The following is a 25,810-nucleotide window of genomic DNA, read 5'->3' on the forward strand; positions in this document are numbered from 1 at the left end:
ACACAGACACAGCCACCACCACCACCACCGCACATTTCATGACTCACTGGGTGACGGCTCAGTCGTGGGCTCAGTGGGACTCACTCTACCCTCCCGACGGTGCAGGGACGTGACGTCAACTCCGCAACCAACATCCGGCACGCGCTGGTAAAGATGCTGCTGGGGCACAAGCGACCTGCATCGCTGCAGACTGGCGGCAGTGGCGGCGGTGGCGGCGGCGGCAGCAGCAGCGGGGGCGCGTGCGCGCATCTTGGTAGTGGAGGGGGCGGGAAAGGCCACGTGGAGGAGGAGAGCGCAGCGCCGCCCAAGAAGCGGCGCAAGCGCGCAGGCTGAGGAGCCGGCTGGTGTCTAGTTAGCGGTCCGCGGTGGGGCGGGCAGGGCATGCGTAGCAGCATGACAAGTAGTGCGGCTGTTGACAACTGTGCTGCGTCTGGCTGCGGTTGGCTTTGCTGTGGCATCGCGATTGCTAGGCACCTGGTTTGGCTACGTGCCTGTGGAAACCGACCCCGGCTATGTCCGGGCGATGAGGTTGTTCGGCCTCAGACTGTAGAGGCTCAGCCCCTTTTCCCGTGACCGGGGAACACTTGTCAAGAATCCAGGAAGCCCCATAATATCGCCCTTGTCCGTGCCTGCCTGCCTGCCTGGTGCGGGCGGGCGTGCGTCGACAAATAGTACCATACTGGTAGAGCGCGGCCTGCGGCCTTGCGCCACGGTGGCGGCGGTGGTGGTGAAGGGCCCCACCAGCAGCAGCAGTGGCAGCGGCGCAGGCCCGGCTACGTGGCCGCTTTCCTGGGTCCAACACGCGTCCACTGCGCCTTCACTAAGCAACGTGGCCGCCTTTGGACGGCGGCGCACCACACAACTTGGGGCCCAGCCGGGACCCGGGCAAGTCCTTTACCACTCCTCCGCCTCTGGCACGCTCTGGCCTGCGCCATGCCTACGTGTCCAACCTCAACTGCCCCTGTCACTGAAGTCATCAACCGACTTAACGGACAGCTCCGCACTCCGTGACCGGTGGCCACCGACCCATCCATCGGGTGAAGGCCCATGACAGACGCGAAACCCGCACGCACTTCATGGTTCCCTATTCAAATGTCAGTCGCACACTAATATCGATATGTCATTGTTACGTTTTGCTTTAGGGCGCCACAGCTGTGACCCCTCTCTCCAAAGTTACCGCGTCCTCGCGGGAAACCAAACGAAGCCCGCTTATACACCATTACCATACTATTACAAATTCCCCTATAAGAATCAACCTGCGGCCCGGCGACAGCCGTGTCCAGTTGACCGACCGACAGCGTCCCCAACCGTCCTGACGATGCTGCCTAAACCACATCCTCGAGCCCCGGGTCGGCCAGCAGCGCGCTGATCTCGTCGGCCAGCGCCTTGATCATGGCGAGCTTGGGCCGCAGCGTGCTGCTCGAGGCGACACCACCCGGGACCGTACCGCCCACGGCAGCCACAGTGGAACCCACTGGGCGCCACAGCCACATGTCCGTTTGAACGGCCGTTCCACGTGCAGTCCATAGCCCTTCGCCTCCCCCAATACCTCCGCCTGGCAAACACTCAATCAATCCCCCTCTACAATGCTCCTGCAGCATGACATCGTTCCTTGTCCTTACCCCCTCCCATGTCAGGACACAATGTAACGGTCTAACCAGTCCGCGTAGCGCATCAGTGACACAAGCAGAACCATCATGGTGAGTTGCGGCAGTGCCAGCCCATGCCTTGACACGCGCGCGCAGATGCAACCCTCGGGTAGGTCCTGAGTCAAGCTTTCACACAGTCTACAGTGGACCTGCCACTTTGCACCCCAACGAAGTGCCAACGTCAATGAAGGCTGATGCCCCCCTATCCACACGCAGGCATGTCTGTGTGCCTAGCTAACCCTCAGCCACAGCCCACAACCACGTACACCATCCACGCGTACATCAAATACCCGCCTAGATGCCAGGCTTACCTGTTGGCCACTGCATCTGTCTCGCTGCTGCCAGCCGCTGCCTGCCATGCAGTTGCCTACACCGCCAGCAGTGCTCAAGCTGCCTGCGCATGCCGTTGGCGGGCAGCCTATGCGGACGCTGGAAAAGGCCGCAACAGCACCACATCACTAAGCTGCAACTGCCACAGCAACCCGCACACACCACTGCCTACCGCACTCCCAGCTGAGCTGCTGTCATCGGAGTTGCTGCTGCTGTCACTGCTGTAGCCAACACTGCAGTGCATGCACCCCACAGCCGCATGCACACCTCCATGACGAAAGCATCCAGCTGCTCCGCCCACTGCTGCTGCTGCTGCTGCTGCTGCTGCTGCTGCTGCTGCTGCCACCACTGCCGGCACCACCCGCACATTGCCGCCGGAGCTGCAGGTCCACAAGCAGCCATCACCGCCCCTGCCGCTGCCATCACCTGCTCCTGCAAGCCACACAGACGATCAAAGAATCTCCATCAGCTGTGCATGGTCAATGGACATGAGCCCAGAGCGCACCCTGTCAAATGGAGCCCCCCCAGGCTGAACTCCCCGTTGCTCCCCTTGGCTTCCGACTGGCCTCCTGCACCAACTCTTCCATACTCGCCCGCACAATCTTCATCCGTTCACGCTTGGTAGCTAGATTTGCTGGAATTGCGCACCTGGCGCTGTCGTCCTCCACGCCGCTCTTCTACGCGACGCTACAGACAGAACGTACAACAGCGCAACGCTTTAAAACGGAAACATACGAGTTGAGGGAGGCAGATGCTGGAAGCTAGCATTCAGCGGCAGCGAAACCTGCGTGCACGCTTACCGCTCGCGGGGGCCCTGCCAGTCAGCGTGGTACGACATATCGACCACGCGCTGCAGCATGTCGCGACGCAGGCGCTCGCCCTCCACCTTGCGCTGCAGCTTCTCCTCCTGTTCCAACGAGTTCTCGCGGTTTTAAGGTGCGAGAGATCAGAAGTCTCATTTCTGCGCCTCACCTTCACCTTGTGCTGCACCTCCAGAATAGCTTGCTCGTTGCGTGCCTGCACTCTGCTGGCAAACCATACGGTGCCAACAGCTGCCGCCAGCAGCCCGCTTACGGCCCCGATGGCCACGCCGTGCTTCTGCATCGCAGCAGAGCTTTTCAGCAGCCTGCTGAAAGCCGTCTCCACTTGTACAGGCTCCATTTCGCGTTGGATAGAGGTCAAACGTGAATGCCTTTTAGATAATCTGGAGAAAGCGAGAGAGCACAAGCATCGCCTTGAACTCGTTCGGTTGCGTGCACCTGCAAGACTGCAAGCATTTCTACTGTATAGCTTGACAATATCTATCAATAGTATGTTTCGATTGGAACTATTACCCTCATCAATAGTAAGTCGGGGCAGGTCCATTCCCATCGCGATGGGGCCGAAACCGGGCGACCACCGTGCTTTGCTGCTTCGGCCGCAGTTTTTGGCCATTCATGTACTTAGAACGTCCCCGCACCGGGGCCTAGCATGAAACTCGCCGCCCTGCGTACCACCATGTCCAATCGCGACTGAACCGACCGACCGGCCGACTTCCACGGCCCTGGCTGTCCCTATCGGTCTCAAACACCATTCATAGTCTTGGTAGGCCGCAACAGTGAGGAGTGTTGTTGCTGGAGGGTTTGTCCTGCTGTTTGGTTGATTGCTGGCTGTGCGTGTGCTTGGCAGTCAGGGGTCGTATCTTGTTTTTGGGGTAATGTCTAGCTCCAGACAAAAGCGGCCGGGTGGCCGCCATCTATTGTCTGGGCACATGGCGGTTTGGGGACTTCTCCATAGGAATTCGGACAAAACCCGCCCCAAACCCGGGCCAACAAAGTCTCACCCCAGACATAAGCCCCCGGGAGGAATGTCTAGGAAACGGCCAAAATGGCCAATTAATGTCTGGAGACATTAAGATAGGAGCCCTGTTGGCAGTGGGACGTGGCTGGACACGGCTGGACGCACGGCGGGCGGTGTACGAACCGACCCCAACTATGTCCGGGAGATGTGGACATGTGGTAGGCGCTTGGAGACGTGGCAGGACGTGGCATGGGCGCAGCCCACCTTTCTCTTGCGAAGGAAGCAGGGCTTGCATCTTCGGGGAGCGGCAAGAAGCGGGCCCCAGACTACGCCCCCACAAAGCCCCCCTGGAAGGAGCGGTGAGATTCAGGGGCCGTATGCAGCCCAACGCAACGAGAGTGCACCCCCGTACATGCCCAATCTTTCTCGCCTGAGGGCCTGCATTTGGGCCTGTTAGGGCCCGTTTCTTGCCGCTCGCCGAAGATGCAAGCCCTGTCTGGCCCTGTAGCGGGGCCCTCGGCCCCATCCTCACCCAGGCGCCGCGCCCCATCTACGGAGCGGCCATCAGTGACAGGACCGCCTTCGCCCTCTGCATTTGCGACCATTCGGGATTGGTGGCGGGGCGTATGGGGGCTATCGGCCGCCGAAGCGACCTCCCCTCGTCGACAGACGCCTGCGCCGCTTTTGTGTCGAGCTCAAGATCTAGCTTCCCCTATTCAGTCTTTGGGTCATGCGTTTCGGGCAAAGTCAGCTTTTCACGGGACTTCTTAGACGCATGCACCCCGGACGGTGGCCAGGACGGTGCTGCACTGGCCAGGTCCCTGGGAGCGGCTGCAGCTAGCATGGGGCAACGGGAGCGGCCGTGCCGCCGCTGGCATGGGGCAACGGAGGGGCATCCATTTGATGCAGAGCACATACTGGCTTCATCCGCAAGCCGAACCAGGTGGTGCCTCGAACCAGTCGAACCAGCACACATAACCTGAAGGCCGAAATCGGACTCAGACGTCGAGTTAATACCCGTTGACCGACCTGGCCTTGAGTGACTCTTCATCTCAACCAGAACGGATGCAAACATTCTATATAAGAGATTAAGCACTGCTAGAAACTGTACAACCGTGAAGCTGGGGTCCGCGCGACCCTGCTTGGAACTCGTCCTTTGCATCGACGCGTGGGGCCCGGCGTGGAGCGCCATAAAGCCGGGACCGTCTTGCATCAACAACGCTTCGCAGGCAGGCCAGCACGCGTGCTGAAAGCCGCCCGCTAGTCGTCAGGTATAGCCACGCAAACAGGTTCCGACGCTTCCGCCGTCTCAGCCACCGCCAAGGCCACCGCCTGAGCAGCGCTGTGCCAGCACAGCGCAAGTCAGGACCGGTGACTACGCGCGGTAGGCTTGTGGAGGGAAGCCCTAGGCCGGCCGGGGCTGTGGCCTACCTGCACTGCCGCTGCCGGGCATGAAGAAGCGGCCGCTGTGGGAGGAGCTGGGGCTGCCCCCGCCCGCCAAGAAGCCAGCAGCCAAGGCAGCGACTGCAAATCCAGAGCGGGAGGAGGCGGCCACTGCACAGCTAAGAACCAACTGCACGCGCACGATAAAAAGTGAGTTGCAAGTTTTAGCAAGACATTTGCGGCTGGTGTGCAGTTCCATCCGCCGCACTCACGACTGTCGACCAAACTCTCCTGACGCTGAACCTGACTCTGAACCTGCACTCTGACCCTGACCCTGACTCTGGACCTGACTCCGACCCTGATCCTGACCCTGACTCTGAACCTGTCCCGCTGCCTGTGCTGTTACGTCACCGCCATTCAAGCGGCGCTATGCAGTGAAACAGCTCACCAGACACAGGATACTGACGCAGCGGGTGTTGAGGCGACTGGTGGGGAAGACGAAGGTGACACTCCAGATGTGACAGGTGCGCGCATGTGTCATGAGAAGAGCATCCTGAAGGTGATTAATATTTGCTCTTCAGGGGTGCACCTCGTGGGTGCACCTGCTGCTCACCTTTCCCCTTCCCTCTGCACGTGTTTCCTCCTACCCTAGGTTTGGCCGAGGATATTGAGGCTGCGCTCTTCCACCACCACGGGTCAAAGCCGGGGCCGGTACGTGCAGTGCTGAGGCGCATGCTTCTCAGGACCATGAGACGGAGCATCAGCGTCCCATGTCTGTGTGTGGTGCCACGCAGGAGTACAAGGCCGCTGCACGGCTGCTGGTAGCCAGCCTCAAGGTGAGCACCCGTGCATCGAGGAGGTGTGATGTCCGCCATGGAGCGGCCCCCGCTGAATATTTTACGGGGCGTTGTTAACAGCCTGATCTATGCACCTGAGGCGCGTTGTGTGTTTGCTGCGCTTGGTGGTGGTGGTGGTGGAGGCGGTGGGGGGGTGGGGGTGGGTCTGAGGGCGCGGGTGTGGTGGTGTGGGCACGCGTGTTTAGCTGTTGGAGCGGCCTGCTCTTGATCCTTTTGTCTTGTGCATGGTGCACGACATGCACGCTTGGAACACACAGGCCTCCACCAAAGCCCCGATTCCCGTACCCATGGGTTGCGTACCAATTGATACCCCGCATCTTCTATTCCCTTATCCTGTTGCCCTGGTTGCGCATCGCCGTGTCCTGATGCCCGTACACACTGTCGTGTTGCAGCGCAACGCTGACCTGCGTGGGCAAGTGGTGAGCGGCGCAGTGGACCCTGCTGCCCTGGTTGCAATGGACTCGCGACAGCTGGCCACGTCTCAACAGCAGCAGGAGTTCGCACACCTGAAAGTGAGGCGGTGTGGTTACGCAATGTATCGAAAGACAGTTGCGATGCACTTGTGTACGGCCTAAACCTTTGCTGTCCAGCTTGGTGGCGAACACATGTTGGGTGACGCTTTGGCCCCATCTGTATATTCCACGTCACACCGCCCCCAGGACAAGGCCCTACAACGGGTGACTGTAGTGGGCAGCGGCGCTTCAGGAACGCTCACCACAGAGTATGCCTGCAAGTGAGTACGGGCTTGTTTCAGTAACCGGCTGTCTATGGCACAAAGCAGCTGCATTGAAACATGCCTGTAGTGCGCACAAGTGTCCATGAACTTGATTGCCGCCCTTCAGGAAGTGCGGTGGCAACAACTGCAATTACATCGAATCGGGCCGGAGAGACATTGGGAAGGTGAGTTAAATAAGCTGATCATTCAAAAGAATGGGGTTTGACAGCATGAACGAGTGCAGTTGTGTCTCGTGGTCGGTTTGCAGCTGGGGTCGCTGCGACGCGTAAACGTTTCATGCACCGCGCATCTACCCGCGCGCGTCATGCTGTAGATGTGGTCACGCTCGCGACTTGTGCGCGTGACCTACACCTGTCTATTCTTTGTGCAGAGTGAAACGTGGGGCAGCAAGGAGGGAGCCACTACCAACCGCGTGGTGACCTGCCTGGGCTGTGGACACCGGTGGGAGGTTGGCTTGTTTGAGTGAGGTGCACAAGCCCGGCTAAGCCAGCAAATCTGTTGGAGCCTAGTCCTTCCCTTTGATAAGTCCCAAGATTGCATGGAACCTCTGCCTGGCTTGTGATATGCGGGTTGCGTAACCATGACTGAGGCAGCAGCGGAGTCCAGCCGGCGGAGGCACAGGGCATGACAGAGCTGCGGCGCCCAGCGCAGCGGCGGGGGGCCTGGAGCGGTGTGCATGTGCAGAGCAGGAGGGGTGGGACGGGTAACGTGGAGTGAAGTCGGATCAAGTACAGGGGCAAGGGTGGAGGAGGAGGAACAGGTTACAGAGCAGCCTAACGGCCCCGAATCGGGGCAAGCGCGTCGGCTGAGGCTTACTACGGTATTGCTTGGTCTAGTGGCCCGCGGTTGAGCAGAGCATCTGATGGTTGCATCAAGATTGTGGTGACTGCAGCTCGGCTGCTGTTTGGATTTGCAATGTGCGGCCACTGTGGATGCGCACACACGGCGGTCGATCACTAGGCAATCCGAGCCTTGTAATGAATGTGATGGCCTGCGGCATCAGAGGCCGGGCATGGTTAAGGACTTTGGTGCACGTCGCTTGCCTTCCATATGGCAAGCACTCTGTTTGCATTTTGGGCTCAGCCCCCTGAGCGAAGCGATCCACGCACGGCACGCGCTGATGGAGGTGCTGCTTGGTAGAGCGCGGCCTGCGGCCCTACGCCACGGTGGCGGCGGCGGCGGTGGTGGTGGAGGGCCCCACCAGCAGCAGCAGTGGCAGCGGCGCAGGGCCTGGCGGCGGCGCATGGCCTGGGCCCAGCAGTTGCGGCGTGCATGTGCGTAGCAGAGGGGGCGATTGGGCGAGCAAGGCCACGTGGAGGACAGCGCGGCGTTGCCCAAGAAGCGGCGCCGGCGAGCAGGTTGAGGCCGGCCGGTGCCTGGTTAGCGGTCTTTGCTGGCAAGCATAGCGTGGCACCGTTTGTGGAAGGCCGCAGCAGTGAGGAGTGTTGTTGCTAGAGGATTCCTGCTGTTCGATTGATTGCTGGCTGTGCTTGTGCTTGGCAGCAGGACGACGCAGCTGACACATGGCGGGCAGTGCCTGTAGCCCTGTACGAACCGATCCCGGCTATGTCCGGGAGATGAGGTAGACGCTTGCGGCCTCAGACTAGAGACGGTGAACACACACACACACACGCACACACACACACACACACACACATACAGACATTTCTTGTCTACAGCCGTACAGCGTAGATGGAAGAGACTGCAGCACTGCTCCCAGGTCCTGGCGCTTCCTACTAGTCCTCAGTTGTCGAGTTACATTTGGGGGCGACAGCCTGCCCAACTGCCGCATGCAGGCTTATAGATTTGTACAGTGATTTATACAGTGATTTATACAGTGATTTATACAGTGATTTATACAGTGATTGCTGTGACAAACTGCCTGACTTTTGCAACTATGTATACTCAATACTCGATTAAGTTTCCGTTCCCCCGTTTAACCTTCACAAAACCATATAGACACCTGAAGCCGTGACGACGGCAGAATGCATGCACCACATGCTGTGGCGCAACGCCCTGGCATGCGGTCAGTAACGTAACACGTCATCCTCACGTCATCCCCAACAAGACAGTTCAAGCATCTGACTGCCTGAGTCACTGGTTTGCAAGGCACTTACTGTACAGCAACACGGTCGGCTGTCATTGACTGCGGAGAATTGTGAACGCTGAGCTGTCTAGGGAGCCAATAAGACCACCTCGCTCAAGGCCTAAAGCCCTATCCACCGCTGTCCTCTCACATTGTCTACACAAGACCAGGGGACAGTCCTATGCATCACCTCCTGCAAAATCCCTACCTGCGCTCATCTTCCACGCCAAACTCATGATGCTACTCTGGAGAAGAACATGTCATATAGGTCTGAATGCCCCCATAAAACCCCAAACATGCAACTCAGTGAACGACGAGACATACAGGGTTCCACGGCTGAAACACCTGAGCTTAGGCTCGCAAGGGCATAGCTGTACTTGCCTGCCGCTCCTCTACCACTTACACACATACCTCAGGGCTATACTGGCTCGTGCTCAATGCAAGCGACCAGCCGCGACTTACGATACAGGCAGCGCACCGACGGGGGCCGCCTCGGCGTCCCCCGCTGCAGTGGGCTCCGGTGACGCGGGCGCGAGCGGCAAGCACGCGTCTCCATCCGTAACGCAGTCCTGCAACGCTGCGCCGCTGTGTCTTGATGAGCGCGGCGACCCTGATGACGCCGGCAGTGCCGTGCTGGGCGCCGACCCCGCCAGCAGCTCCACCCCGCTGCCGCCACTGACTAGCTCCGCGGCCAGCTCGGCGACGGGCGGCGGCGGCGGCACTGCGTCGATGTCCACCGGAAAGCGCTGCTCGCCCATGGTGCCGTCCGGCATGGGCGTCAGCTCAATAAGCGTGTGCAGCGGCATGGCCAGTCGCGGGATGTCCTCTGGCGGCACGTTCATGAAGTAGGCGTACACCGCGCTGCAGGGGCGGGGGACAGGGCACGCCCGGACATGATCAGGTCTAGCGGTGACAGACATCAAACAAGCGACCCAGGGCCAGCGACCCGCCGGTATGTTGCCTCCTTCCAAGGGCCCTTCGCCCCGTTGGCCTCACCGCAACACGGCCTGGTGCGCCACCACCACCACCGTCTCCCGCTCCCGCTCCAGCTCAATGATGACTGGCTCCACGCGCTGGATGACGTCCATGTAGCTCTCGCCCGCCGGGTAGCGGTAGCGCAGCTTGTCCCGCTTGCGCGCCGCCGCCTCGTCCGGGTACTTGTCCGCGATGCCCTCGTACGTCATCCCGTCGCAGATGCCTGCACACGGACACAGCAGCATGGGGCAGAGGAAGGGTGTCAGGCACAGCGCACTGGAGCGCACAAAGATCAGTTCTGGCTCTGCTTAACCGCAGATTTGTCCCTATCATCTGGGCACAACCTAACGGGAATGTCCGCCCCAGTGGCCGCAGGTGCCCACCTGCATTGATCTCGTCCAGCGCCTTCCAGCGCAGCTTGGGAAAGGGCAGGGACCTGTACGATGGCCAGCCAAGGGCGCGATGTCTTCTATAAATGGCATGCCAATTGAAACCATTGTGCACGCACATTGCTGCTGGTGGCACATGACCGGGTCGCGCCTGAACACCGGCGCAGGCCGGATGCACGACCAGCGCCTTACCGGGCCGTCTCAATTGTGCGCTTCAGGGTTGACGTCCAGACCGCAACGCTCAGCGGCTCGTCCTGCAATGACATACGGACAGCGGACACACCGGAAGCACGGTCAAGGGTGAGCCGGTGATGTGACGTCACGCCTGGACCCGCCGTGTAAATGCGTATAGATTCAAATAACGCACCATACGGGCATCTTGATCTACCTACCTACCCATTAAACGGAAGGATGGCCGAAAGCAGTGGTGGCAATCGCATTGACCCACCTGCGTGTCCACTGACAGGCGCTCCAGCAACGCCCCTGGTAGCGCTCGCGCGTACTTCTCGCCACGCTCGCTTAGTGAAGAGTTCCCTCCGATGAGCCCCTTTTGGCTGCGGAACAACATCATGGGAGTAAAGGCCCAGGTTGCAAAGCAGGCGTGCAACAGGCGAATGGGACGAACGGGAAACTTTGCCCCTGCCGGACCAGCCCCTGAGCGTCTTCGTGCGACGCCCCGCCCCACCCCAACCGCCCTCGACAGGGCGAAGAGAAAGAGCTCTCCCTACCACGCAGCACCCGGCCTTACTTGTATTGGGACTCGCCGTGTCTTGTGAGGAAGATTTTGCGCACCGAGGTCAGCCCGGGCCGCGCGACCTGCGATGAAGAGCCCAGGCAAACGAAAAGCCGCCAGAACCAGTCAGTTCGTTGCGAAGCTCATGCATTTGAACTGGTATGGTGCTGCAGTCACGTGTTGGTGGTGACTTAGGGCTCTTGCCTAGGCAAGTGCACACGACAACGATGGCCCATCGTCGGCCTACCCGACTAGGCTCGTCCGGAGCGTTGCTGGCCATCCTCAACGAGATGGTGTCAAGTGCGTTTGGCGCTAAAGGAGGTCAAACTGCAAAGCGAGAGGACTTGAAACACTGTCGGTCGCGGTTTGTTTAGCGAGAGCCTCTAAATGCGGATAGTTGAGAGTCCTATGGAAGATATTTGACTAAGGAATAGGTCTTTGTGTTTGAAAGGCTGATGGCGCCTCGGCCGAGGGGCGAGGGCCCTCCCTTGGTGGGCGCGCCGATGGAACGTGTGCGAGCGAGTTTAAAAATGGCCTCGGCACGGACACCGGATATGAAAAAGCTTCCAATATTACGTGTGATCAGTTGTGAGGAGCTCAGACAGCTGTTGCGGTCAGGTTGGCAAAGGCAGTAACAGTGCTGCAGACTCGTCACGCTGCTCCGAAATGAAGTCTTGAACTGCATCTAGCATTGTGCATCGCGATGGAATTCGCCATGGCTGCGGGTACCTTCCCGCCCAGACCACGCCAGCGGGTGCTAGAGTCGAGCGTTTCCGTGCCAGTTTCCGCTGCCCCGGTCGCCCCGACTTTCGGGTGGCTTGGGCGGCCTCCCGGCAGTCTCGTTGCTTCGAGCCTTCCCGTCTCCTAGGCAACCAACACGCACCTGCATGAGGAAGAACACGATCTTGCCGGGCAGGTAGCCGCTTATGCGATTGATGTCCATGTAGCCGCGGCCAGTCACCATGTCGGTGAGCTTGATGTAGTGCAGGTTGCGGTCCGCGATGGGCTCGTACACCTGCGCATACAGTGAAAGTGGATTGCCGGAACGCCTCCTCGAACAGTGTCAAACCTCCTGAGACTTGAGGAAGGTCTTTTGTCCTTTCCCGGGGAGTGCCCACGGCCTGAGGCGCATGTGAGGGTCCAAATGACCTCAAACTGACCTCCTGGACTGCCCCCCCCCTTCCCTCGTACCCGCACCCTCACCTCCTCGTACTTGGCAATACGCGCCAGGAAGTCCGCCACCGCCTATCAGGGTGTGCGCGCAAGAAGGAAGACACAATAAAGGGGACACAGACCCCAGGTTGCAGACACACTAGAAGCCACTTCGCCGCTCCAGCCCCGTTTCCTGCGCCCCTCACTCCCACCCCCACCCCAACCCAGTGCCCCACCTCAAGCCACGCGTCCTCACCTGGTCCACGTCCACTCCCTTGTAGTCAGGGCTGTACTTCATCTTGTTGCGGTAGTTCTGCTCCAGCACCGCCGGGTCGGAGCAGATGGTCTCTGCGGATGGAGTGCAGGATTGTCAGCGAGACGCGTGAACTCCGTGTCGAGCCTCACTCTTGCTAACAACTCATCTCATTGCAACCCCACGCGCCATTGTGTCCTAGTAAATGGAATACTTAGTACAAGAGTAAAGAACCCTGCAAACGGTGCATACGGAATGGCCGAGTTGGAAGGCTGCACTTCACATGAAGCTGCCCATCAATGATCTCAGTGCCGTACCATCCCGAATGCCAGGAAATGTCTTCGCCCTCTTGGCAAAAGCTACATAAAGTTGGTTGGAGGGAGCTGCGGGAGCAAACCCCGCCTAAGACTGTCTTTCAGTCCCTGGCGCTCAAACACAGAGACCTAGGCCATGGCGCAGCGGCACTGCTTGCTTCCTCTCACGTACAGCGGTTTCCTCAAACATCACAAACATGTCTGCGCAACACAACTTACCAATGAACAGATACTGGAACTGCCCGTGGAACTTGGACCTCTGCATTTGTGGGTGTCTTCAAAACGCAGTCCGCCCGGGGTGCTACAATGCCGGGTTGGGGATTCACTACTGAGCGGCCCAACATCAACATGCCCCCAGAACAGACGGCCTCACCAGCAGGTTGCGGCGCGACTCGGTGGTGTTGGTGGCATCAAACACCGCCACCTGCCCCGAGTCTGATGTGCATGTGGGTGGTGGTGAGCACCGGGGGAAGTAAAGAGGTAACAAAAATGCTGCCACGGCTTTGCACCTACGTCTGCTGCCCGCTAACTCGGCCCACAGCTAGTGTTGACATGCTTGCGACATCAACTCAGCGAAGTGACGCGCACCACCATGCCACCACACCCACGCACACGCACACACGCGATACCCCCTACAGCGCGCCGCCGCGGTCGTGCTCACCGCTGCGCAGCCAGCTCATCAGGTCATCCAGCGCCGCGTTCAGAGCCCGATTGCGAGCCTCCATGCCCGCCTGCATACAGCCGCAGGAACTCTCTCCACGGCTATCTCTCGAGCTTTCTCACATGGGCTACGTTATGCTCCTGACAGGGGCCCCGTTTGGCGTGGCCATCAAGCGGCCACGCCACCCACACCATCGGGTATCGCCGCATTGTGTACAGGCACGCCCACTGCTCAGCAACGCCCAGGCCCCACCTCATTGGTGTGGTCGAAGAACGCTGCGGACTGCACCTCGTGAGCGCCCTTCTGGATGCGGCGGTAGGCGCCCACGTTGAAGTGCCGCGTGGCGTGCCCCAGCCTTTTGTATGGGTAGGGGCGGCATGCTGGTTATGCCTGGGGCAAGGCTGTCCTACTTGACGATTACACCGCAGCCGTGCCCACGTGGCCCCATAATTGCATCGACCATGCGCATAGGTCCTGCTGTTCCCTGCTGGTGCACGCCCCTAGTCCCGGGGTCCCTGCTCATCGCTTCCACTCACCACTGTGCATACGAAACGGTGGTGGTATGTGTTGCTCACGACCGGCACAAGGGAGCAGGATCCACACCGGGCGTGAGGGAGTAACATGGTAGGTCAACAGCAAGGTGACGCATCAAATAGACATGGCCACTGGAATGTGGATATCAACGTCAGACATGCGGGACTGAGAGCACAAACATGCCAAAGCAGGACGGCGCGTTAGGCATCGGTGGCCAGGGTCTGTATGCCTAAAAACCCCTATGCCCTGGGCCCCTCCCTCAGTTGTTGGGAGCTGCACTCGCCCTGCAACTTACGTTGAGGTAATGCACAATCTTGTTGCACAGAAAAGTCTTGCCCCGCCCTGGCAGCCCCACCTGCGTGCGGACAAAGTCAATTTATTCATGCCCAGGCTCGCACGAATTTACTGTGAGCAAGTACCGGTACGCCGGAAGGTGCTGCAGCAACTTCAGTTGACGTGTACACGAGCACCACGGGGCGTGTCACATCCGTCCCGCCACCATCCAGCTGCGCACCATAATGATGATGAGTTTGTTCTTGCGCACCACAGTGCCGCCGCCGCGGGCACGAGCACCGCCAACGGCAGCCCCCGGCCCTGCGCCGGCACCCTCGCCCTCGCATACTGTGGTCCCGCCTGCACCGCCCGAGCTTCCCAACGGCCCTGCGGCCGCGAGTGCCTCTACCGCCCCTGTGACCGCACTGCCACTCGGGGCAGACGCGAGGCCTGTGGCGGCATCTGCGTCCGCCTCGTCAGCCTCCTCCAGACCCAGTCCGCGCTCGGTATCGGCACAGGTGGGTGGCATCAGCTCAACGTCCCGGAAGTTTACTGAGGGGACAGGGACCAGGGGCAGCTAGGAGTGATTGCAAGCCGCGCCCAAGGGATTAGGGTGAAGGCTGGCAGCTCACAATTTATGAAGTTTCATGCTGTGCGTCGGGAAGCGTAATCCTTGCGTGTTTGCAGCCAGCGCCGGCTTATGCCCTCGTGAGACAGGCCTGCACACATCCCGTGCAACCTGGTCCCCCGGTACACCCCATCCCACGGGTGCCCGCGAACCTGGATGGCTTGTGTTAAGCAACCCCCGCAGACGGCGCGAGAGCTGCGGCAGAGAGTGAGGCAGGCAGTTGTTTGCCGATGCGTGCAACCTTCCTTCGTGTGCGTACACCTCACCTCAGCGGATGTTGGCAGGGGGCTCGCGAAGCCCCGCCCCGATGGCGCATGTATCGGTCCATGCGCCGATGGCCCGAGATTGCGCTGAGTATTGGGAGAGGACAGGCATAGGCCGGGCGCAGGGGCCGACCGTCGCGCGAGGTCACCACCATCTGCTTGTCCCCGAGTCGGCGCCGCACTGTCCAAGCTGGCTTGCGGTACAAGACCTCCGCCTTGCAGTCCATGCTTCAGGTGTTCCATGGGTGCACGAGGGCTCGGGCTATCTACTACAAAGTACTAGCCTTCGCATCCGAACTCGCGCCGTCAAACGCTACTCCTGCAAATCCAATGAAATGATATATTATGCACTTCACGGGATAAGTCCGTGGGCTTGCGCAATCGCTCTTCTGGTGTGCAATGCCCGGGCAGCATAAACTATCGCAAGGGTCCCGGATGCTGTGGCCTATTACTTTTAGAACTTAATGGGGCGCACTCAGCTGAGCGGTGGCGTATCCATGCGGCGTTGCATCGGCATCGGCACGTTTCTTTCTGTCGCCCCCCACCCCCACCGCGGAAGCCTCTGCCGCCGTTTGCCGCCCGCCAGCTCCCCGCCCAACGGTGTGCCTTCAAGTGCGAATCCGATTAATAGCACTTATCAATCCGATTTTCGTGTCCGTCCTGTTTCTTGCACGGATGGGTGCTCCTTGAATTTGGCGGCCACCGAACATCGCGCTGGCCTGAAGCGAAGTGTTTGCTAGTGAATGCGAATGCAAGACGCCGTCGCGAGCTCCAGGCTAGCAATAAACATCACGAAAGAAGTTAGTGTCAGCGGCAATGCGGTTACTTGTTACCTTCTAGACGAGACACCGGTGCGCGCTCCACGCTGCTCCGCATTCGGCACGCCAAACGGAATCCGAGTGTCGTGGAGACTGCTGCCGCTTGCAGGGGCGGACGTGTTCCAAGCTCGCAACTAGGCTGCTGCCATTCGCCGCGACAACGCGAAACCCACAAAATGCACCCACCTGGAACGGAGCCGAAGCTATCACGGCGGCGGTGGGACGTGGCAGCGGCGCAGGGCCTGGGCCCAGTAGTGGCGGCGTGCATGTGCGTAGCAGAGGGGGCAGCCAAGGCCACGTGGAGGAGGACAGCGCGGCGTTGCCCAAGAAGCACGCCGGCGTGCGGGTTGAGACCTGCCGGTGTCTGGTAATCTGGTTCGCATTCTTGCTGGCGGCTGGCGAGCATAGCGTGGCGCGGTGTGTGGTAGGCCGCAGCAGTGAGGAGTGTTGTTGCTAGAGGATTTCCTGCTGTTCGATTGATTGCTGGCTGTGCTTGTGCTTGACGGCGGGCAGTGCCTGTACGAACCGACCCCAACTATGTCCGGGAGATGAGGTAGGCGCTTGTGGCCTCAGAGTCAGAGTGGAGACGTGGCGTGGGCTCAGCCCAATTTTTCCCATGCGATCTTGTCCATTCCAAGAGACCGGGGCCATTGAAAGGGGCACACACCCCTAACACGGGCAAGGTTGGGCGGACTTCAGAAGCGAATTGTTTGGCCTGTGCTACGGCTACAAGGGTGCGAAGGGGGCTTAAAGTTTGAAGTTGGCAACTCTTCCTTTGTGGACTCCGCGTGACAGGGCTGCTTTCCTGGCGACCTCGCGACCTCGCGAAAGTCAAGATGGACTCGCGAGGTCGCTTCTCGCTCCGGCCGAGTTTTCCCTGCCGCCTATTTTTCTACAATAGGGAATAGCAATTAATAATACGTGGCGCTCGCGGTTTGTGCCAGTTTGGCACTCTTTGTCGACGCACGCACCACGCACGACAGCTGCCATTCCACCCTCTGGCTGTCATAGCCCCCCTATCCAACGGGACAAAGGCGCAAAGGCACATTTTCTACTCCTCGCGCTGAGCGTGTGAGTCAAGCGCAGCCAACCGCGCCTCGGGGGACAGCTGCTGTTGGCGGTCGCGCTCGCGCTGAGCGTGTGAGTCAAGCTCGGGCCTGCGCGCCTCGGGGGACAGCTGCTGTCGGCGGTCGCGCTTGCGCTTTGCGTCAGCCTTGCGGCGGCTCGCCGGGGACGAGGCAGGCTCGTAGTCCGAGTCCGAGTCCGAGTCGCTACCAGGCATTTAAGTTGAATGTATTGTATTAAACTGAGTCTCGCATCAAATGTCGTGGGTACGCACCAGGCAGGGGCAGGCAGGCACGCAGGCAGGCAATCCGGCGACAGGGGCAATCCTGGGGGGCTTCGCCCCCCCTGGATCGCTTCGCTCAGGGGGCTCAGCCCAAAAACCACCTTTATTGTCCAAGTTAGATGCAGGGGAGGTGTTTATCTTTACCCAACACCCGCACCGGGAGGGTTCACCTTGCCCACATTACATCCTGCAACAATTAAACGGCCAAGGCCTATGAGTTCCACCCACACACGCAACTGTTCTGCAGGCCAGACAGCTTGACTGCCCAATGTGTGTTCTAGGCCAGGGACTGCCCTAGGCAGTTGGCACCCTCCCCATCCTGATTCCATTGCGTTCTTATCCCTGGTAGCACCCACACACGTGCGTTCCATGCCGGTTTCAAAGCATACGACATACGACAACCCTGCGTTGTGACTGGAGGTGCACACCACATGCTCTCTTCGTGCATACAATGCACACAATAACCGTACACACCACTCCAAACTGCACATGGTTGTCAGGTATGTCATCTCTCCAAGACATTTAGTCAGCTCTCAGGCGCCTAATTAATCCGCTACTGAAGGAACATCAGCATACATCTCACAAAGCAACATACCGTATCAACCAACCCAAGGCTGCACTGCGTACCAGCACTAGTGCCAGTTGAGATAGCTTCCATGCCCTCACCATCAAACTCGCTTTGAAATGGCCTGGTTTGCATACTGCAGCTCAACACATCACCATCAATCCTAGTCATCCTAGTCATGCCTATGAAACCGTGTCTCGTGGCCTTCACTCAAGCAGCAAACAGCTAAACTGTTGGCAAATGCCCGAGAACGACACCAGTGTGTATTGGTTACGTGAACTACTTTATCCCCGCAGAGTCTCGCCTCGTCATTTCGTCGTCCCACACTCAGAAAGCCAGGTCCCAGAAAACCCAGATTATGCGCCAAAACAACCTCAGCATCACGTCATGCTGCGGACTGGCTGAGTGCGCCCCATTGCTTGCGTCATCACCTGCGCGCCCTAAGCAATCGATAGTTTGCAAGCACAGTTGCAGTACCCGTGTTGGATGCAGAGTGGAGCCTGCAGGCGTCTGCTCATTACCGAGCAATCCCTCCGCGGAACCCATACTAACACTGATCGTCCCTTGACGTTTTACATCTAGGCTACAGTGCTTTCCACGGGTGCGACATGCCCCCATGGGGTATTAGGGCCATCCGTGGCTCTCGCCAACGCGGCGTCCCCACACGCGAATGTGTTGAGCTTGCGCCTAGGGCAGACGACCACTCGGGACGGTGTAAGAGGGCAAGCGCTTAGACAGGATCAGCCCATCACCTAGGCTACAAATGACAGCGCCCTAACCAGTGCGTGTGTGGCTCCATAAGCGCACCCAACTGATGGCGATCCGGAGAACTACACTAAAACCTGGAAATGAATGTGCAGGTCTCCCCGGCCCCCTGCGTCTGCCGCCAGCAGCGTCCGGTCGGATGATTGCTTGGACCCCCAGCCGACCGACGTAGATGCCTGCTGTTGCTGCTTGTACGATGGAGACGGGGAGCGCACCGCCCGCAGCTGCCGTCGCTGTTGCTGCTGCTGAGCGGCCTGGTCGCTGGGTGCCTTGGGCGCCAGACCAAAACCCGATGCGCTGTGGCCAGCGTTCGGCAGCGGCATGCCCTCGCCTCGGATGACGTGCTCGGCGGCTGGCTGCAGGCAGTTGGGCCCCAGCGGCACCAGCAGCGTGCGCCCGTCCAGGGTGGAGATGCAGGCGCTGCCGCCGGACAGGCAGGTGAGCAGCGGCACCGTGCACGTGACGTGCAGGTGGCTGCCGCGTCGTGTGTAGTGGTGGTGGGGCTGCTGGTGCAGGACGATGACCATGGAGCCCGCCGCCGCGGCCCCGGGCAGCAGGTTGCCCTTGCCTGCACACAAGTATCACCACGGACGGAATTAAGGTAGGGCGCTCCATCATCCCGCCCCGGCATCTCATCAGGACCATGAGTGCAAGCAGCCAGGCTTTTGCGCCCGTTGAAGCAACGGGTTTCCCAAAGCATGGGTCAGGTCAGAGCCAAACTTACCTGCAAACGAGAACCGGGTGCCTTCACGTGCACCCGGCGACACCACGATGCGAAATAACTCCTCTGTTTCCGCCCAGCTGCCCGTCGCCACATCGTGCCCCAGCCCAGGCACTTGCAAGAACAGCTTCCGCTTTAGTCTAAGCTGTTTGGTGCAGCCGGTGAAGAGCTCCTCCAGCGTCAGACGCAGCTGCACCAGCACGTCGGCATCAACACATGGCGGCCCTCCTGGACCAGGCTGCTGGTTTGGGGCATGACTTGGAGCCGGCCGCTTCCCGAGCAGCCCTGAGGTGGCCATGCCAGCGTTTTCAAGAGATGTGTAAGAGTCCAGGCTGCTCACACTGCTGGCACTGCCGCAGCGTGACGCCGGCTGCGCGCTGTAGCTGTCCCCGGATGTGGCCTGCGGGCCGGGCTGTGACCAGTTCCTCTCTGACAGGTGCGCGAAGGCCCCCATGAAGTCATAGAGGCAACGTTTCTCCGGTGAACTTAGGGTTTCGTATGCCTGTAAATTGGGCGAACGCGGGGCGGGGAAAAGGGGGAAGACGTGAAGCAGTACTGGAGAATCGCGTGATAGGACGTTCTCAAAGTCTGCGTCCGCTTCCCACTGCAAGCAGTACCGCATACCTCTTGAATGCTTCCCCACTCGCTCCGGCTGCCACCCTTATCTGGATGAGCGCTAAGAGCGAGCGCCCTGTAAGCGCGCCGGATATCGTCGTTGCTTGCACACGTTAAGACGCCGAGGCGCTCGTAGTAGCTCCGCATCAGGACCCAAGTACAGGTTAAGTGCGCGTCGGCCGAGTCGAGCAGCCCCGCGTGCAATTATGAGTCGCTGGAAGCATCGGCACTCGCGATTCAAGCTGGCGCAAGGCAGCTTGCACGCTCTGCGTCAGTCGTTTGCAACTTATTGGGCCTTATAAGTGCTGCTCGCCGCCTATTCCCTGGAAGCCAATATAAATGCTGCTCGCCGCCTATTCCCTGGAAGCCAATGCAGTCAAGATCCTTCTCGAACACCCCATGCGCCCCATCCCCACCACTAGCACTTTCCTCGCTCAGTGCACACGCTCTCCCCCCCCTGCACCTGTAGTGACGCTCCAGGACATACGACGACCCTGCGTTGTGACTGGAGGTGCACACCACATGCTCCCTTCGTACATACCATGCACACACAAGTGTACCTGAGTGTACACACCACTCCAAACTGCACATGGTTGACAGGTATGTCATCTCTCCCAGATACTTAGCTCACAGATGCTCCGAGAAAGACGCCTGTTTAATACGCTACCGAAGAGACATCAGTGTGCATCCCACAAGCAACATGTCGTATCAAGTGCGGCAGATGGGGTAGCGCTCATGCCCTCAACATCAAACTCGCTTTGATGTGGCCTGGTGTGCACACTGAAGCGCTCACTAGCGCTCAGACCATCATCTCATGCCTGTAAAACCGTGTCTTGTGGCCTTCACTCTACCTCTGTGTCTAGCACTGTCACTTTGTAGCCGACAGTCTTGGGCAACCCACGTCGACAAACCCTAGACGACCATTCCAAACACTGCTGCCGCTGCTCCTCACGATGGCCCGTGCCAAGCAGCAAGTTTGCTCGCCCTTGCCCTACGGCTCCCGCTGCCGGAGCTAAGCGCTTGAGCATGCTTCGCCTCTTTCTTCGTGCACCGCTCCTGGCGCATTGCGCCGCCGTCATCATTGCGGTCACAAATGCTCAAACACACGAGCCCTACTCCGCGGCGTGTGGCGGCCGCCAGCCTGGCACTTCTCGATGCAGGACAGCTGCCCCCTCACCAAGCGCCTAAATACACAGCCTGGATCGCTCTAGTCTGTCTATGATTCTTGTCTCAGCCGCAGCCGGCTCCGTCATCATCGTCATCGCCAAGTCGACTCCTCAACAGCGAGCTCCATCTGCAACCCCAAAAGCAGGCCTTCGGTGCGCCCGGGCTACGCCATCAGAGGTCACCGGATGCCGCACCAGCGGATACCGGCAGCTGGCGACCTGACCCACTCCCGGCCCCTCTTTGTTGGCAGCGCCCGGCACTGCCACTTTCAACACCAGTACCTCCATGCCCATCGACCTGGTATAGCCGCCCCGGTCCTGCATCCTGGGCTGCAGGATGCCCTGCAGCTGATAGTGTTGGACGCCCGCGGCCATTGTCGTGGGATCCGCTGCTGTACAGGGCAACCCCACCGCCTGAATCAGCAGCTGCAGTTGGCCCCGGCCCTGCTCCAATGGGCCATGTAGCCATCGATGCCGGGGCTACCGAGGAGCTCTCCTCGCAGCCCTCTAACAGCCGTGTCTTGGCCAGCTCATGCCGCCCATCCCCGACCAGCAGTGCCGACGCCGTCAGCCCAGCACCTCCCTGTTGACCGCCACCGGACCAGGACGGCGGTGGCACGGTGATGCCGCCCCCGGTCCCGCCCGCTTCCGCCTGAGCCGCTGCGGCCGCCGCAGCCGCTTCCTCACTGGCCTTCGCCAGGCGAGTCTGTGGGAGGAGCAACGCCAAGCCCATATACGTCATTTCATATACCAACGTACGGCATCAAAACTTTGCATACTAGCGTTCGCATACTGGCGTGAGGTAAGACCTGTTTCAATTGCAGACCCAGTGGTCTTCCACCGAACCTTCTGTTGAGCCCACCTGCATGGCCGCCTCGTCCTTCCGCATGCAGCAAGCCAGGCTGGCAAGCAAGACGGAGCAGGGCACCCAGCCTGCAGTGGCCACATTGAAGGCTCCCTGCGGGTTGGGAGGGGAGGGGGAGCGGCCAGGAACAGGACAGCATTTACTCCGACGGCTGGCCAACAGCGCCTTTCGCGCGCAAGTCCAAAACCTCATGTACGATAGGATGCGTATGCATAACCCACAGAAATGGGACTCTGACACTTGCTGCGGCGCCTTCGCCACTCACCATACGACCCATCGCGTGGATGAGACCCGCTACCAGCACCGGGCCAAGGCCCTTGCCCAAGTCGTCTGTCATGGACTGTGGGACATTGTGTATGTGTCAGATTCAGGGTGTGGCCGAATGAAACCTAATGGATAGCTGAAGGTGCAATGTCAGCGCAGCGGTATGTGCACGCAGTGCACATTGCCAACGGTCAGGGTTGCGTGGGGGTACTCTACGAGGTGGCCCATTAACAAGGGCCATATAGCTTTTGACAAGAAAGCATGAAGCCTTCGCTAAAACACACAGATGTTGGGGTTGTGCAAGCCTGCGACTGTACTGCAATTCCGAGCAAGGAGGTGTGGAAATCGCCCACCTGCAGCGCAAGCGCAACGCCTCGTGTCTCGGGCTCGTTTACATTGAGCATCACGGACCGCAGGTTGGGGCCTGCCACAGATGCTACTGCTCCGCCGATTGCTGACAGCACGCATGTGGCCCCGAGGCCCATTGCTTGGAGGTCTGTGAAATGTATCCGGGTACATGTAAGGGCCCGCTGCAGTGTGAGACATGGCCGGGGCGTGGCCCCAACGAAGGATGATTCACTGATACAGCATGTTCGCACGCATGCGTTGCCCTCACCTGCGTTGATGAGCACATACAGGGGCGCGATGCCCAGCAGAACGCAGCCACCGGCAAGGAGCGCCTGGTACTCCTGCAGTTGAGGGGGAGGCGGGAAGGATGCATGCTGAACAAGACTGAGGACAAAACAATTCCACCACGTGCCCATCCAAACCTGCACCCGCCCAACCCTGCACCCGCCCCCGCCCAAACCTGCACCCGCCCGTGCCCAAACCTGCACTCGCCCCGCCCAAACCTGCACCCGCCCAAACCTGCCCAAACCTGTACCCGCCCAAACCTGCCTAAACCTGTACCCGCCCAAACCTGCACCCGCCCAATCCTGCACCCGCCCAAACCTGCGCCTGCACCCGCCAGGGTGAAGCGCAGATGAGCAGCTAGGTGGCCGTGCCCAGGCCAACCTCCCCTCACCTTGCGTTTGTTGTACAGCCACTGGCCTAAGGCTCCACCAAGGACCACGCCCCCAGCGCCCCCAGCCCCGAACATCAGCAGCACCAGCGTACCGGCCTGCATGGGGCCAGAGTGCAGGAAGCGCAGAAGTGTATTGAGGGTCCTACCGTCGTAGGGTCGTAGCCTTGTGAGCTTTTGATCCAAGCCTATACAGTACGTAGTGTTAAGCTTTTCTGCCTGCATACTGTCCATGGTACATTGCCCTTGTCGTTGTGGCATCCTCAGAAAACGTGCCCACGCACCTGCACTGTGAACCCCTTTTGCTGCGACATGAAGTCATTGAAGTAGGTGAGCACCATGCCCCAAGGAAGGCTGCCAGGCAGGCCCTGCGCGATCACCAGTGCGTTGCTGGGGCAGCGCAACAGGATCTTGAGCTTGGCCCAACTGATGGAGCCCTCGTAGGAGGCGCCCTCCGCGTACCTGTGGGGAGGCAGCATGCAGGGCATGCGGTGAGCTGGGGTGGAAGGAGCGGGTGGCCGAAGTGCCAACCTCTCTGTTGCGTTATAAAGCTCTACATCGTTAAACTCCGACCCAACTAAGCCCAGGGGCCCGAGAGATATGGACGAGACGCGTAGGTGCCTGACACCAAGCCTAGCGACATCCTATGCGACACGTGTCTTAATATTACAGGTGCTGCATGTCGAATCACTGTGAGCGCATCATCTGCTGCGTGTGCTACCGCCGAACGCAGAGGTTTCTTGACAGGCAGCTACACGTTTCCTACGCCCCCACACCCACCGTTCCTGTAATGCCTCCTCAAATGCGCCACGGGGTGGCTCTGTGGTGGTGAGCTGCATCACCAGCGCCATCACCAGCGAGGGAGCAGCGACCACGACAAACGGCACCCGCCAATTTGTAGCGGGGCCGATGGAGCCGCTGAGAGCCTGGAGACGTTGCATGCAGGCGCGACAGTGTGCGCAGGTACGGTTTGTCAGGTAGTGTTAACGGTGCGAGCGCTGATGAGGCTGGTTGAGATGTGAGGATGAAGTGCCATACGCTTGAGCAAGCGAGCAGCTCGTATTGCACCCAGTACACAGCATCAGGCATTTTAAAGAGCTTTTCGAGCTCTCACCTGCCCTACGGCGATACCTGCGCCCGTAGCGATCTGCACCACCGCACTCACAGCCGCCCGCTTGCGCGGCGGGAACAGATCCCCCAACAGACTGAACACCAGCGGGAAGCAGCCGCCCACCGCTATACCCGTTAGCGCGCGAAGCAGAAAGAATTGCCAGAACTCCTTCACCTGCGGCAAGCGAGCAGGTGTGCAGCATGAGCACAGGGTGCCAGGCAACAATCATGTGCCCTCCACTGCACTGTGCTCACCCAATATGTGAGCAAGCAGGGCGTCTCCCCAATTACAACCACCCAAAACAGCAGCGAGCGGCGGTTGATGTCGCCACGATCGGCCAGCCACCCGACCTGCATGCAACCGGAGCGCGGTTTACTGCCGCCGTTTCAGCATTGATTACCACGTCAACAACGCACAACAGCACGCTGAAGGCGTGACATGCCCCTACCCGTCAAGCAAGTCTGCGTCCATGGCTGCTCCTGCCGCTGCCGCTCACCAGCAGAGCCGCAGGCGCTCCCACAGCGAAGAACGCCGCCATCAGCGCCCCGCCCAGCAGCGTGTCCTTTTCCTGCTCATTCATACCGAAGTACTCGGCCGCCTCCGTCAGCTGCGGCAGTCGATGGCAAGCATACAAGTCAGCGCCTCACAGCAGGCCTTGTGCGTGCGAAAGCAAACTTGCAAGCTTCGAGACTGAACCCCAGACGACCATCCCCAACCTGAGTCCCTAGCGCTTCAGACTCCCCTCACGTTTGGCGCCAGCAGGTTCTGGTCCGCAAACAGTAGGGCCGCAACTACACAAAACATGGCCACCATCCAGCGTCGCCGCCCCAGTGGTATGGGATGTTCGAATGAGGGTGGCGGCTGTGGTGGGAGTAGTGCTGCATGGAAGCAGAGGTGTAGGTCGAGATGGGTGCAGGTCCGAGGCATACGCAAGCGCACTAGTTAAAGTTATGCATCATGAATGAAGCCACAACTGGGCCCAGTCGACCGCAGGCTTACACTCTTGGATCTCCATGGCCGCCATTGTGCTGCTGCCGCCACCACTAGCTAAACCGGGAACAGCATGCTGTCCTGACGGCATGGGCGCCGCCTCCGTCAGGGATGAGTGGGGCGGGATGGCCGTGTTGACACCAGACGTCGAGGCCATTGAGCTCCTTCCTGCCGGAGCTGTAGACGCCTCAGCTCCCCCCGCCGGGACCCCCGGCAAGCTCCCGTCGTAGGCGGGGAATGAGTGTGAGGGAGACGTGGAAGACTCCACGCCATCGGGAACCAGCTTCTCAGACTGCGTCCGGCTCTCCTTCGTGCGGGGCATGGCCAACAGCAAGGCTGTTGCTGCGGCCTTGTCAACCCGGTGCAGCCCTGTACACCAGCTCGCTTCCACAACTCAAGGTGTCATCATATTATTACAGAGCCATCGACTGGAGGGCAACGAGTTTGATAGTGGCACCGTCGCGCGAAAACACACTAGTAGCGGCAGGGCATGATGCTTCTAAGTCATCAAGCTAAGTAACTCTGAGGCATTGTTGCTCTCTACAGCTCTTGAAGGTACTGGGCTT

At 59.8% G+C, this 25,810-nt stretch overlaps 5 protein-coding genes across 7 annotated transcripts; 1 reads left to right on the forward strand and 4 right to left on the reverse strand.

The window, feature by feature from the left end:
* Positions 1-391: 391 nt before the first annotated feature.
* CHLRE_16g691664v5 (uncharacterized protein) lies at positions 392-3,547 on the reverse strand. 2 transcript variants are annotated; one of them, XM_043071718.1, is made up of 4 exons: positions 2,952-3,547; positions 2,780-2,886; positions 2,628-2,666; positions 392-2,405 (listed from the first exon to the last, which is right to left on the reverse strand). In XM_043071718.1, exon 4 carries the CDS (start codon positions 2,346-2,348, stop codon positions 2,148-2,150), a length of 201 nt encoding a protein of 66 aa, XP_042916335.1. In that variant the 5' UTR covers positions 2,349-2,405; positions 2,628-2,666; positions 2,780-2,886; positions 2,952-3,547; the 3' UTR covers positions 392-2,147. The 2 variants fall into 2 exon arrangements, with proteins under 2 accessions (XP_042916335.1, XP_042916336.1); XM_043071717.1 differs by having other exon boundaries at positions 392-2,411.
* A 1,170-nt stretch (positions 3,548-4,717) lies between these two features.
* CHLRE_16g691776v5 (uncharacterized protein) lies at positions 4,718-7,724 on the forward strand. The gene is made up of 8 exons (XM_001698848.2): positions 4,718-5,351; positions 5,564-5,665; positions 5,794-5,852; positions 5,936-5,977; positions 6,391-6,510; positions 6,658-6,731; positions 6,841-6,898; positions 7,105-7,724. Exons 1-8 carry the CDS (start codon positions 5,210-5,212, stop codon positions 7,198-7,200), a joined length of 693 nt encoding a protein of 230 aa, XP_001698900.2. The 5' UTR covers positions 4,718-5,209; the 3' UTR covers positions 7,201-7,724.
* A 753-nt stretch (positions 7,725-8,477) lies between these two features.
* Positions 8,478-15,447, reverse strand: CHLRE_16g691888v5 (uncharacterized protein). Of its 2 annotated transcripts, XM_043071725.1 has the most exons (20): positions 14,999-15,447; positions 14,885-14,927; positions 14,346-14,656; positions 14,123-14,186; positions 13,834-13,867; positions 13,550-13,652; positions 13,298-13,367; positions 13,010-13,071; positions 12,856-12,895; positions 12,326-12,417; positions 12,121-12,162; positions 11,801-11,932; positions 11,554-11,602; positions 11,165-11,229; positions 10,933-11,000; positions 10,633-10,738; positions 10,377-10,438; positions 10,179-10,231; positions 9,817-10,018; positions 8,478-9,681 (listed from the first exon to the last, which is right to left on the reverse strand). In XM_043071725.1, the coding sequence occupies exons 1-20, from the start codon at positions 15,236-15,238 to the stop codon at positions 9,279-9,281; spliced, it is 2,241 nt and encodes a 746-aa protein (XP_042916337.1). In that variant the 5' UTR covers positions 15,239-15,447; the 3' UTR covers positions 8,478-9,278. The 2 variants fall into 2 exon arrangements, with proteins under 2 accessions (XP_042916337.1, XP_042916338.1); XM_043071726.1 differs by lacking the exons at positions 11,165-11,229; positions 11,554-11,602.
* Positions 15,448-17,075: 1,628 nt separating this feature from the next.
* CHLRE_16g692004v5 (uncharacterized protein) lies at positions 17,076-20,141 on the reverse strand. The gene is made up of 3 exons (XM_043071732.1): positions 19,837-20,141; positions 19,216-19,714; positions 17,076-19,059 (listed from the first exon to the last, which is right to left on the reverse strand). The coding sequence occupies exons 2-3, from the start codon at positions 19,664-19,666 to the stop codon at positions 18,557-18,559; spliced, it is 954 nt and encodes a 317-aa protein (XP_042916339.1). The 5' UTR covers positions 19,667-19,714; positions 19,837-20,141; the 3' UTR covers positions 17,076-18,556.
* Positions 20,142-20,202: 61 nt separating this feature from the next.
* Positions 20,203-25,808, reverse strand: CHLRE_16g692116v5 (uncharacterized protein). The gene is made up of 13 exons (XM_043071734.1): positions 25,254-25,808; positions 25,002-25,132; positions 24,751-24,861; positions 24,509-24,604; positions 24,258-24,428; positions 23,924-24,069; positions 23,428-23,605; positions 23,147-23,242; positions 22,739-22,811; positions 22,476-22,618; positions 22,124-22,198; positions 21,856-21,951; positions 20,203-21,699 (listed from the first exon to the last, which is right to left on the reverse strand). The coding sequence occupies exons 1-13, from the start codon at positions 25,564-25,566 to the stop codon at positions 21,166-21,168; spliced, it is 2,163 nt and encodes a 720-aa protein (XP_042916340.1). The 5' UTR covers positions 25,567-25,808; the 3' UTR covers positions 20,203-21,165.
* Between the last annotated feature and the right edge of the window lie 2 nt (positions 25,809-25,810).

The sequence above is a fragment of the Chlamydomonas reinhardtii genome, chromosome 16, assembly GCF_000002595.2.
Source record: "Chlamydomonas reinhardtii strain CC-503 cw92 mt+ chromosome 16, whole genome shotgun sequence".
In the NCBI taxonomy this organism is placed as follows: domain Eukaryota; kingdom Viridiplantae; phylum Chlorophyta; class Chlorophyceae; order Chlamydomonadales; family Chlamydomonadaceae; genus Chlamydomonas; species Chlamydomonas reinhardtii.